This window comes from Mauremys mutica, chromosome 3 (assembly GCF_020497125.1).
Source record: "Mauremys mutica isolate MM-2020 ecotype Southern chromosome 3, ASM2049712v1, whole genome shotgun sequence".
In the NCBI taxonomy this organism is placed as follows: domain Eukaryota; kingdom Metazoa; phylum Chordata; order Testudines; family Geoemydidae; genus Mauremys; species Mauremys mutica.
Genome location: NC_059074.1, coordinates 137298633 through 137311363, shown reverse-complemented (window position 1 = coordinate 137311363; position 12731 = coordinate 137298633). Strand labels below are relative to the sequence as shown.

The 12731-nt window shown below is 40.0% G+C and overlaps 1 protein-coding gene across 8 annotated transcripts in view; it reads right to left on the bottom strand.

Moving 5' to 3' along the window:
• The window catches only part of FMN2 (formin 2), a 248375-nt gene that overhangs the window by 188681 nt on the left and 46963 nt on the right, over positions 1–12731 (bottom strand). For 7 of the 8 annotated variants that reach the window (XM_045011693.1, XM_045011692.1, XM_045011695.1 and 4 more), the window contains exons 4-6: positions 8212–8359; positions 5496–5507; positions 331–392 (exon numbers count right to left, since the gene is read on the bottom strand). In XM_045011693.1, the coding sequence (XP_044867628.1) occupies positions 331–392; positions 5496–5507; positions 8212–8359 (222 nt within the window). The remainder of the gene's footprint in view (positions 1–330; positions 393–5495; positions 5508–8211; positions 8360–12731) is intronic. The other variant, XM_045011694.1, reaches the window with a different exon arrangement.

Sequence of the window (12731 nt, the reverse complement as noted above, 5' to 3'; positions counted from 1 at the left end):
AGCAAGAACCATTGTGATCATCTAATCTGACCACCTGCATATTATATTATGGGCCAGTAACACAAGTCCATATAAACTACCTTTCATAGGGATCATTTGCAGTAAGTCGGTAGCCAAGAGTCTCTTCATGTAAATATACAATATGGATTATGTATGAATATTTTGAAATAAATTTAGAAAGAAAAAAAATATATTTCTGAAGATTTGTACCACCTATTCAGTCTACAGAAACATGAGAATTACTTCCAAAGGGGCTAACATCTTAGCTTCCAAATCATATTACAAAAGAAGTGTAACACATACTTGTTACACCTCCGGCCAAGGTCTTACCTGTACCTGCTGAACATCCTCTATGTATTGTTTCTGTGTTTCCAAGATAGCTGCTTCAAACTCTGGATTGAAAAGGAAATACAGATTCAGAACGTTTTCAAGAGAAGTTTCATTCAACGTGAACATAAGAACGACCATACTGGGTCAGACCAAAAGCCCATCTTCTGACAGTGGCCAATGCCAGGTGCCCCAAAGGGAATGAACAGAAGGACAGGTAATTAAGTGATCCATCCCATTTCACCCATTCCCAGCTTCTGGCAAACAGAGGCTAGGAACACCATCCCCACCCATCTTATCTAATAACCACTGATGGACATATTCTCCAGGAATTTAGCTAGTTCTTTTTCGAACCCTGTTATAGTCTTGGCCTTCACAACATCTTCTGGCAAGCAGTTCTACAGGTTGACTGTGTGTTGTGTGACGAAATACTTCCTTTTGTTTGTTTTAAATCTGCTGCCTATTAATTTCATTTGGTGACCCCTAGTTCATGTGTTATGAGGAGTAAATAACACTTCCTTATTTACTTTCTCCACACCAGTCATGAGTTTATAGACCTCTATCATATCCTCTCCTTAGTCATCGCTTTTCCAAGTTGAAAAGTCCCAGCATTATTAATCTCTCCTGAGATGGAAGCTATTCCATACCCCTAATAATTCCAATGCCTTCTCCAATTCCAATATATCTTTTTTGAGATGGGGTGATCATATTTGCACACAATATTCAAGATGTGGGCATACTATGACTTCATATAGAGGCAATATGATATTTTCAGTCTTATCATCTATCCCTTTCTTAATGATTCCCAACATTTTTGACTGCCACTGCACTTTGAGTGCAGATGGTGCTTAATCATTCAGAATATAAGTTAAAGGGACCTTAGTATGTGTGTGTGTGGGGGGGGTGTTCAAAAAAATAAGAATTGTTTTCCTTTTAAAATTAATTGAATAGTTTTTAATCCATAACCACAGCCTTCCTCTTTTCAGGTTGTATAGCATTCACTAAGACCCACCATTAGTTAAAGGGTATCATCTTATATGTTTTATGAATAAACTTCATTGTCACCATCAACAATTTATTTTTCCCTTTATCAGAAATATTTACCGACAGTACAGATAACCCTCCCATGGAATACCCTCCAGGAAGTTTAGGATGAATAAATCTCCCTGGAAAGTCCCCACACTTGTTTTTTTCCCATATTATCCCATTAAGGGGTTGGCCTAGCTACCTGTGGAATAGCCAGCAACTTTCCTCAAAAACTCAGCATATCCTAAGTGATCACAGGAGACCAGGGAAATCCCACACATACAGATAACTTGTGTTTTTTGGTGACCTCTGCTCCATGCCTCCCAACACCCCACCCCAAAACTCTCCCACACACACTCACTCTCTTACTTTCAGGCTTCCTTCATACAATATCATCTTGGAACCCCTCTTTTAAAAGGTGGGTCTTAAGTATTGGGGGAGCTTGGAAAAGTTAAAGGTTAATGCGGCCTCATACTACATTACATTTTTACCATGGGGCTTGTGACAGTGGAGAGAAATATAATGGAACCCTCACTCCATCCCTGCCTCCAGCTTTCCCTATCCCTAGTGGCTCTGCAGGGTCTTGTACAGGGGAGAGAACAGTACTGTGAAAGTGGTTGACCTGAGCTGCATAGAACCAGGGGGACATCCACACCCAGGATTCTCCCCTAAAGCCCTGACTTTGGAGAATGGATTGGATTGAGTTCCCTCTGGACAAAGAATCTGTCCTCCCATCCCAGAATTAATTCACCATCCAACACCACTGTAGGGCATTTGCAATGAAAAAAAAAAGTTTCAGAAGTATGTCGTCATGTGCTACTTGGCAAACTGAAAAGTTAAAGCAGTAATCAGTTTTCACATCTAGAAGTAGCCACTGTCATGGTTTCTTCACTAAGAATCAGGAGAAAACCAATGGGAACAATTACGAGCACGGCTTTGCTAATCTATGCCTTTAAAGCAAAGAGTCATTTTGTTCCAGTATAATATAGCTTTAAATAGAACAACTGCTCACTAACAGTCATCACTGTGACCATGACAAGGAAAATATCAGTGAAATTAAGAACATTTCTGTTTCTTTTCCCTGGCGAATGAACATTAAAAATATTATGCTAGCAAGAACTAGATTCTTTTTCTTATTTTAAAGACAGGGTAATCATTGCTCTACCATCATTAGCTTTTCAAGAGCTGCCTTTTAATAAAAACATTTAAGTCAAAGTTAAAATAGTAACTGTTGGTCAAGTCAAAAAAGTTTAATGGAAACCTTGATTCTGGTAATATCATTTGTTTCAGTCAGAAACACATACTGTACATTCCAACTTTGTTTATACAGCGCAGTATTTGATTGCATGCTGGATAGGAGAAATTACAGATTGTGCTGGCAAGGATGGATACATGCAACAACAATGGGCACATACTGTACTTGAAAGCAATTTGCTGAATCTTTAGAGAAAATAATGAAGATATTCTATTTTTAGTTAACTGTTGATGAGAGACCGTCTTGTGGTTAAAGTACAGGATTGTGAGTCAAAAGTTCTGCCTTGCATTCTCCACTTTCCAGACTTCATGTTTGACCTTAAAGCAACCTCCCTGTACAACCATCTCAGTTTCCCCATCATGATAAGATAATATCTGCCTACTTGGCAGGGGTGTGGTCAGGGTTCGTTCATTTATATCTGTAAAATATTGTGACATGGTGCTATGGATAGTCAAAGTAGACTAAACAAATTTAGTCAGTCAGGTTCCACCTTGCTCCCAGCAAGGCGACCAAACTATTTATTTGATCTGTGCAGAGAGAATGGAGGAAACAAATAATTTTGACATCTCTCAGGAGCAGCACTGTACAGTGAGCCCACCTGCAGGCTATGGCTATCAGTATGCTAGCTACTAGACATTCTCTCCCCAACCACCATCATGATAATTCAGAAGCTACAGTACTAGGTAAGTACTTAAAATCTGAAGCTTCTTTCCCTTCAACAGCCATGGCGATCTTCTCCATAACAACATCTGAATTCTAATGGAATTGCTGTGGTGCAAAATGTGGTTAATCTAAGCTACTGTGAAATGTCTCTCACTTGGACAATTTGAGCATGTATAACATCACTCCAATTAGTGACTGGATTTACCATATAAAAACAGTACATGTCTGAGACTGGAGGAAACAAATGCCATATTATACCAAATTGACTTTTAGCCAGCTCCACTCATTGGAGCACTACTGGAGGAACTTTAGGACACTAACTGTGACTTGAACACACGTCAATAATGACTAGAAAAAAAAAAGCAGAAAGGCATTGCCTCTTTTTGGTAGAAATTTTTAATGCCAGAGGGCAGAGTGCCAGTATCTCTAGAACAAGCAGATGTCAGGCCTTTGCTCAAAAAACTCTCTTGACAATCTCTTTATATAATATAGTCCTCCCTATTAGTTTTTTGTTTGGCTGGTTTTGGTTTTGTGTTTTTGTTTTGTTTTTTTGTGAAAGCTCATTTAGGTGGTAATGGCAAAGGAACTTCTGAAAATTCCAGGTTTTCCTGATTTCCTTGAGGCCTTTGAATCTACTTTAAGATTTTAATATGGTACAGACTAAAATAATCAGCACGGAATCTGACCTTTGCCCACAAAGGGTTATACTGTTGGCGGATCTCCTTCTAGTGGTGGACAAAATAAGCATGGTCATCTGTACATTTTTATAGCTATCTGCAGCCTTTGACAACAGGGACCATGGGATTTTGTTGACCTAACTACAGACCCTAGCAGAGCAGGTTCTACTTTTTGATCTTAAAAGAGATCCCAGAAGGTGGTATTTAGTAACTGTTCATCCACCCCAAGGGCTCTCTCTTGCATTCTCATGATGTTTCACAAAGTTTTCTTCTGTCATATCTCCGGAGGTTGCCTGGGGAGATGAGACAGCATGTGCTGAAGATCCAATGTTATGCTTACAAAGCACAGTTCTGAGTCTTTCATCAGTTAGATCTGTGCATTTCCCCTGTGCCTGGTTACATACAGATCCAGATTAGATGAAGATGATGTTACTACTTGGCTGGGGGTGGGGAAGTACCATGGATTCAGTCTGCCCCATTATTAACCATGTTTGACCATGCTTCAGCAATGAGGTTTGCAAACTAGGGATATTTGTGAATCCCTGCTTGGCCTAGGGTGGCTTTGGTGACCAGAAATGCCCTTTTCCATCTGCTCTTGAAAACTATTGTGACCATTTTCCTAGGATGCAGAGGTTACCACCATCCTACATTAAATTATAGAGGCATTTAAAAAAAATAAAATTATAAACATTAGAAAGGTATTGATATTTTCTTCCGGGGTTTCCCAACACAAAGGGAGTAAGCATACGTTTCCTGACTCTCCTATTCATTTTTCCTTAAATTGATCTAGAGTTTTATTTATAATTTGCATTGCATTAGCCACTATTCCTTCAAAATTTGTTAACAATCTCATGCGATGCTATAAACCCTGCTGAGGTGCTAATTCTCTGTGGTTTTATATTTGTTTTCCATATTTTTAAACATATGCATAGTCCCAACACTTACCAACGGCACACACTAAATTTCAGTCCATGTATGTAGCATAAGTTTTCAACCACAAAACATTTTTCTGCTAAGTTATCAACAGCACTTGGATTCTGGCTGGTCCTAAACCTATGCACTACCCTGTTATCTATGAGTATGTCTAAATTGCAAGTAGACTGCTGCTGCTGGACTGTGCCAGCTGATTTGGGCTCGGGCTAAGGGGCTGTTTAATTGTGGTGTGAGATGTTCAGGCTCAGGCTGGAACGCAAGCTCTAGGACTCACCTCACAAGCCTGAGCCCCGCAAGCCTGAATCTGCTGGCACGGGCCAGCGTGGGTTTTTAATAGCAGTGTAGACCTGCCCTAATGGGCAACGGTTAATGTTCTTAGGTTTTCTGGAGTCAAGACGTTTTCAAAGCTTCTCCCATTGGTCTGAGAAAGTCCAAGTCATCTGACTTTCAAAGCAAGCTGCAGGCCTCCTTCTCTTAGATTTTAAGATCAGCATTTAAAAATGTGTCCCCTCTCTGGCTTCAGAAGTCACATGCACCTCTTATATATGCAATTTTGGCACAAATCTCAGGTAGACTCATTTTTAAGACTTCATTATTCACTTAACATTACTCACCTTCACTGTCTTCTACAAGTAGGCATGTAAAAAAAAAAGTTACCTTTTATATGCAGAAAATTACTTCCACTGGTTATTAATTACAGTAACCAAACTCCCTTAACTTTTTTTCTTATTGGCAAACAAATTAAAGCCCAAGACAGAAATGTTTAAACTCTTTTTAAAAGACACTGACAGTTTGAATAAACTTTCCAAAAAAACCCAAACAAAAAAAAGAGGAGGGTAGGTGGGTATGAGAATCTATGGGTAGGAGCAATAACAGAAGCAAATTAATTAAATTAAATTAATCTTTTTTAGGCAAACAGAATTTTCAAAAAGGAAGAGAAAAAATACAGGATCTAAGCAAGCAGTATTCTTAAATTAAGCTAAACTGCTTTTTGTTCTTTTTTGCAGGTATTCCAAATTAACCCATTTTTAAAATTCTTATTAGTATTCTGATTTAACCAAACTCACTGTTTTTCCTTGGATAACCAGTATAATACTTAGTTCTGATAATTCTCTGCTAATCTCAGTTACTGTGTCTACCAGACTTGTGAACTTGTTCTTGTTAAAGCAATTTAAATGAAGTAAAATTTAAAGCTCAGTAAATGAAATGCTATATAGTGGGAGGAAAACTTTTTTTTAAGCAACTGAAATTAAGAGAATTAATGCCTACTATTATTTTTTGTTAGAACATATATAATCTGGATTAGTAAAGCAAAAAAGCTGATAGCCAAAACTTTGAAGCCTTGAGTATGTCAGAAAGGTAGGTTTTGTTTACTTGTAAATTATATCACTAGATTGCAGTGGACATTTTGGAAGTAAATTAAGGGACAATGCAGTGTTCATATTGTAATTTCAGATCTTTTGCTTTTAAATGCCAAATCCTTTTAGGTAAAGGCTTTGGATACAGTCACACACACACACACACACACACCGGCCAAATATCCATTTGTGTCAACAGGCACAAGGTTCTGACCCTTACAGGAACTGAGGTCAGGAACCAGGTCTAGCAGCACCTTTGCTGAGGCCTCAGCATTACCCAGTGTCCCCTCAAGACAATCTGCGACCATAGGCACATCTTTAGTGCCTCCCCCTCTTACTACTACATAGAACAGAGGTGCTCAACCAGGGGTGCACTCTCCGAGGGGGACTTTCTGGGGAGGTATGGTGAGCTTTCTGATGATTTGGTGGTCATGATAGAAGTGGTGGGAGCAAGTGCCAGGTCACTCATGCAGGGTTTGCCCCGCCATACCTCTGTCATGATGGGGGGTGGCTAAGCCAAATTTGAGTGAATGGCATTGCAACCTGACCCAACGGGGACTCAGCACCACGGAGGTTTGGCCCTGTCACCTTAGGCAATTGCCTAGCTTGCCTATAATTAGAACAGTCCCTGGCACCATTATTTTCTAGTCTCCAACACACAAAACTTCAGGCCATATCTACACTACACACTCCTGGTACCACAGCTATGTCAGTCGGGGATGTGATGAGGTGTGATTCTTGACTAACAAACCAGTACTGGCTAAAGCCGCTGGTGTAGATGCAGTTATATTGGCAAAACTGCATTTTTGCTAGTGTAGTTTATTTTACTCAGGGCAGATAAGGGCTGGAATACATTATGTCAGCAAAAAAAAAATGTAGTTTTTTTCCAGTATAAGCTACATCCACACTAGAAGTGCTTTGCCAGTAGCGAATACAAATATTCCTGTATCAACAAAACACTCCTAGTGTAGACACAGCCTAATTCTCAGACCACTCTCGGAAAGGCCCAGAGTGAGGCAAGTTTGAAATCAACCCCACCCAGAGCCTAGCAGCAGTGCTAGGAAATCTGTTGAAATCATGACAAATGCCTTATTTGCCATGGAAAGGCAGAAGGAGTGGTGGGAAAAGGAAGAGTTGTAAATAGTCAGGGCCATAGGGATGAATGTAGCTTCAAACTGTAGAGAGCTCTTGGATGCTAATTCAAAACTAAGCCTCCCTGAACCTCTGATATTTGCCTGTCATCAAGACTCCTAACCAAAAGCAGACCTGAAATTCTTTTCAGTGGTAATCTAGTTTTTTCTAGCCTACAAGAGATTGATCATTTTTCATTTAATGATAGCTTAAACAAATGCTTTTAGACAATTAGAAAGAATAATGAATTCACTCAGACAATATAATAAAAAAAGTAAACTGACTGGTGAAGTAACTCAACTTCTGAAATGCACCAAACTAAAACAAGCCTAAAACTAAAACATTTGTTTCTTATATCCATTTGCTTGTTCCCTTTGCCAACAAAGGGGTTGTGCTGAGCACATATGAGGGACAGCATGTGCCTTATGCCACTCTAATAACCTAAATTTAGCACTGAGGTTTCAAAGGGAGTCCATATCCAGCAGAAAGAAAGATTGCCCACATCATTGCTATGAAGAGCTGTAAACTGCAGAAGAACAAAGGACAAAAGCATGGCAAAGTGCATTGTTTGCTGTATGTACAGTATAGTCCATGTACACCTTGGTGTTTAACAAATCAATACATACTTTCACAAAATATTTCAGTCAAATTCATGCAAGTTAACAATACTTCTACCTTTATACCAAGATCTTTAAAAACAGGTACAGACATTAGGCTCCGAAGTCCATATTTAGGCACCTAAATAAGGGCTCTGGTTTTCAGTAATGCTGAGCACACAACAGCTCCCTCTAAAATCAATGGGAAGTGTTGGATCCTGTTTGTGTCTCCAAGCCATCCATACCTGCTTCCATATGTTTGAGTTTTTGTTCCTCATCGGGAGGCTTGGGTGGTGGCCACACGGATGGAATTCTCCTTGGAAACCTCCCTTCGATGTAATCCGATGAATGTGTGGGTTGGCTAACTGCAGCCCAAGTATAAAGCTGGTCTTGCTGTGGTTATTAAAAAGAAAGTTGAGAAGTTCATTGTATGAAAAAGACAATTGAAACAAGTTCAGAAACATCAAAGCTTTCATTTCCAAAATAAATAGTTCATTATCCAGCCCTATACCAATATAGGCAACTTGTTTTTTACACTCTTCACCTCATGATGAAGCCTTGGCCTCCACTTTTTTTTTTGTTTTTTTTAAAAGGTGAATTTCGTAGCTGTGAAAGGAGCTGTACTGACAGCCACGGAAAACATAATCTTCTGTTTATCCACAGAACAAGTAACATCACAGGCAGCAGCAGCAGCAAGAGTTGGGGTTAGCATTTTTCAGTGCGCATGAGAAAATTTTTTGTTGCTCCTCATTCCCATGGACATCATCAACTCATGATCACCTTTCTATACACAGGGTCAGCCTCAGGATTTTGGAGAGGAAGAAGAATCTTTGCCAAACTACCTATACTTAAATTAATCATTTTACAGAAGAGTACCCCAAGGATAGTAAGGGGTGTATTTGGTGGTAAAAGGACAGGATGGGCAGGTTCCCACAAGATTTCCAGTCCCCACATGACTTCTTTGTAGGCTTGAGGCCTCATGAGATTTGACCCATGATAAGAGCCATGTGCTCAGAGCCACTTCCTGTTTTCTGGTTTCCAGCAGTCAACTCACCCTCCCTCCTTCATCGCGGTCACTGTCAGCTGTGCTAGTTGCTGTTTTGGGGCTGGGAAGGCATTTTTCCCCCATGCCACCAGACTGCTCAAACCTGGTTGGTTTTTCTGCATTCCTCACAGCACAACCTAGAGATTGGAGATTAGGCAACTGAAGGGCTAGAATTCTCCCCCTCCCAGAGGTCAAAATTTGGACCTACATATGAGAGTAATGTAGTTGTCGCAATGTTTGTCAAGTGCCCAGTGCATAAACTCACTGATTTACGCTCCAGATCCCAAAAGATAATATAGTGGCCATCCCGAGGTCATCTTCTTATGAGACTGGGGCATAGCATCTAACCCCCTGGAAACAAGTGTGAACCAGGGGCCGGGGAACTACTCCAGAGGGACTGCCCCACCAATGTGCTTGATGGCAGTGCTGGCTGGGAGTTAAGGTCCCCTCTCACCTCAACTCCTGAAAGGGGGAGGGATGCTAGCAGGCAAATGGAGGCACCCAGAGAACCTCCCACCCCAGTGTGACGATTTGTTCCCTCAGCAGTAAGATCCTATAAGAATTGGTAAAGGATCAATGGGGTGTGCGCAACTGCGCTGGACTGGCCCCCGACAGGAACCCTAGATATAATTTGACTAAGAAAGTTGCAGCCTGGTTAAAATCCATACCACATGTCCTAGTTTTCTTCCATACACTGAGCATGCCAAAATGTGTTTGTTTCAGTACAAACTAAAATTTCATAGAGACAATGAGTTGTTAATACTGCTCTATACACTGAAATGTAAGCACAATATTTATATTCCAATTGATTTTATAATAATTATATGTTAAAATGAAAAAGTAAGCAATTTTTCAGTAATAGTGCTCTGTGACTTCTGTATTTTTATGTCTGTTTTTGTAAGCAAGTAATTTTTAAGTGATGTGAAACTTGGGAGTACAGAAGACAAATCAGACTCCTGAAAGGGGTACAGTAGTCTGGAAAGGTTGAGAGCCATTGCTATACACCATTTCTGAATATTTTCTTACCAGTCCTAACTTATTACACTAAATGAGAGAACTCATGCTTAATTTTAAATGCACTACTAAATTTTAAATGTCCAGGGTGATAAACATACAGCATAATGGTTAGGGACTTCTCTATAGCTCATCATAAACACTGGTTAAAAAAAATGAATGCAGAAAAAATGATCAAACTCATACATATTATTTAATGGATCATTCAGCATCCATGTGCCTAAAAAAAACCCCAATAAGCTGATAAAAGCGCAAAGACGGGATCTTATTACATTGTGACAGCATCAGAAAACAAGTAGATCAGCATAAAGAGAAAGGGTGCTCCAGACTAGTCGCAGTGAAGGAAAGAAAAAGAATATATTAGTCCTCCCCCCAATTGGGAAAGAAAAACACACACCAAACCTCTAAATAAAAGGCACAAATATCTTAGCCCAAAGTCATAACAGACACACAAGCCATCTGTGAATTCTAGGCTTCCTCTGTTTCTTGATCCTGCTTCCTGTGTCTCAGGGTCTCATTTGTTAACTTATTGTATCTATGGATCCAGCAGGGCTTGACTAATCTGGCTCTTTCAATCATTAGTACCCCAGGAGTGTACATTTGTTTTTTTGTTTGTTAGTTTTTTGTCCTTCTCCTAGTTTTCTGTGTGAGAATAAATGCTGCAGTGAGTAACAAAAAGAAACGAAAAATTTACCACTGTATACCTTTCATTCATAACACATTCTCTCTCACCACACAAAACAAGGAAACCCAGGAGGGGGGAAAGAACCACATCCCCAAGGGAGGGGGGGGAAATAATCCCCCAAAGAAACAAGCCATCCTGTTACAGAGAGGAAATAAACAACTGGCTCAGTTAGCCAGGCCAAGCACTGCTACTGTAGGTCACACAAGATTTTTAGTTTAAGCAAAGTTAGGGCAGAGGTTTGGTCCTTTTGAAAAGTTCTTCTCAGCTATACAAACCAATAGTAGGCTTGCATTGGCTCTGACTGAGGAAGGTAGGCGGGCAAAGCTTAAGATTGCAACCCAACCGCATAGTAGAAGGTGGGCAAATAGACTTTCCACTTAATATGGTAAATCATATAACAAAAATAATAATGGAAACAAAAAAGTACTCCTTATGATTACCATTATTACAAATAGCATCCTTGCAAGTATACGCTAACCTGTGAACTTTCATAGGGTATCTTCTCTCTCTGGATACTTACATTCAAAAGATAATTCCTGCTCTACCTTGTCTAGTCTGCACTAGACGTCTTTTAAAAGTACGACTGATAAGCTCTCTTACCATGATGAGACTTTGAATATATGCAGACTCTCCACTTCTTGCTGCTCAGAATCAGCTACATGCACAAACCTTCCATGGCGGGCCGGGGGGGGGGGGGGAGGGAAAATGACCACAATCCACTTTTTAAAGCATATTAGCCTTCATTTACTCCCCAATCTCATTTCCGTGGGACACATTGCAAGGTAACAGCTGTCACAGCCTGGTATGCTCCATTTAATGACAAGAATAGGATCTCTGCTCCGACAAATTCTTCCCCAACGCTTTTGACAACTTCTTTAGAACAGCAGAATGCTCATAAAGGGGTGAGGCAAACTCTCTCTGCAGAATCTGAAGATATCTTTTCAGTGTCCAATCAATAGATGTTTTGAGTGTCTATTACTATTTATAGATGCTGTTGTTTAGAATTTATCCAAGTACTTTCAGATTTGTAGTTTAAAATCTCTCTCCAGTCTTTCAATGCAGTTGATTTCTGCCTTTTTTCAACAGTCCTTCACCTCCATTATAACTGATTATGTTACAACTGTAAAATCTTCATGTTTTCCCTCAAAAGCCTGAACAAAAATATGACCTCCAAGCAGACCACTGAATAAACTCATGACTTTTGTATGTTTCTTTACTGACACAGATAGGGATTCATCTTCTGAATTAATAAGTAGCTATTGAAAGTATTATAGCAGGGAAACACATTAATCTGCACAGCAATCGATCACTTATTGTCCTAGATTGCATTTTCTGTAGACAATTAAATACACAGATATACAAAAGGTCCAGGACCACGAGCCACTGTCTGAATGGTTACAAGACAAACATGCTGTGGATGTGTAACTGAAATCAATACAAACTGGTCACAAAAAGCCTAAGTCAGCAGTAGGAGCCTACCAAAACAAACAAACAAAAAGACAAAACTGAACAGATATGACAACTGGCTGCATTTGGATATCACTGAAGGAAAAACAAAACATTAAGGGCTGCATTGTGTGTGGTGGGATGAGAAGGGAGGGAGGGAGTTGCCACTGTTCTTCAAACTCCACCACCACCTCCAAGAGGGAGGCACAATTACAGTAATTCTGACCATATTTACACCACTGTGAATCAGGACAAACTCCACTGAAACCAAGGGACTTCCATCAGTTTTAAGTAAGACTGGAAGCAGGCCAAATTCCTCCAGAGATTCCAAGGCCAGAAGGTCTAGATTGTGATCATCTAGTCTGACCTCCTGTATAACCTAGGGCATAGATTTTTCCCAAAATTCACATGGGGAGCCCAGGGCTACCTCTGAATCCCCAAGGATCACTGTGCAACAACTAAGATTGTATGCAAGGTTCCCAGAAAAGAGAAGGAGGAAAGGGGCTGAAGGTGGGTGCAAATGCTCCTTGTGAAATGAATCTTAGGGACTCCTTGCACCGTTACGGGGCAGGTAA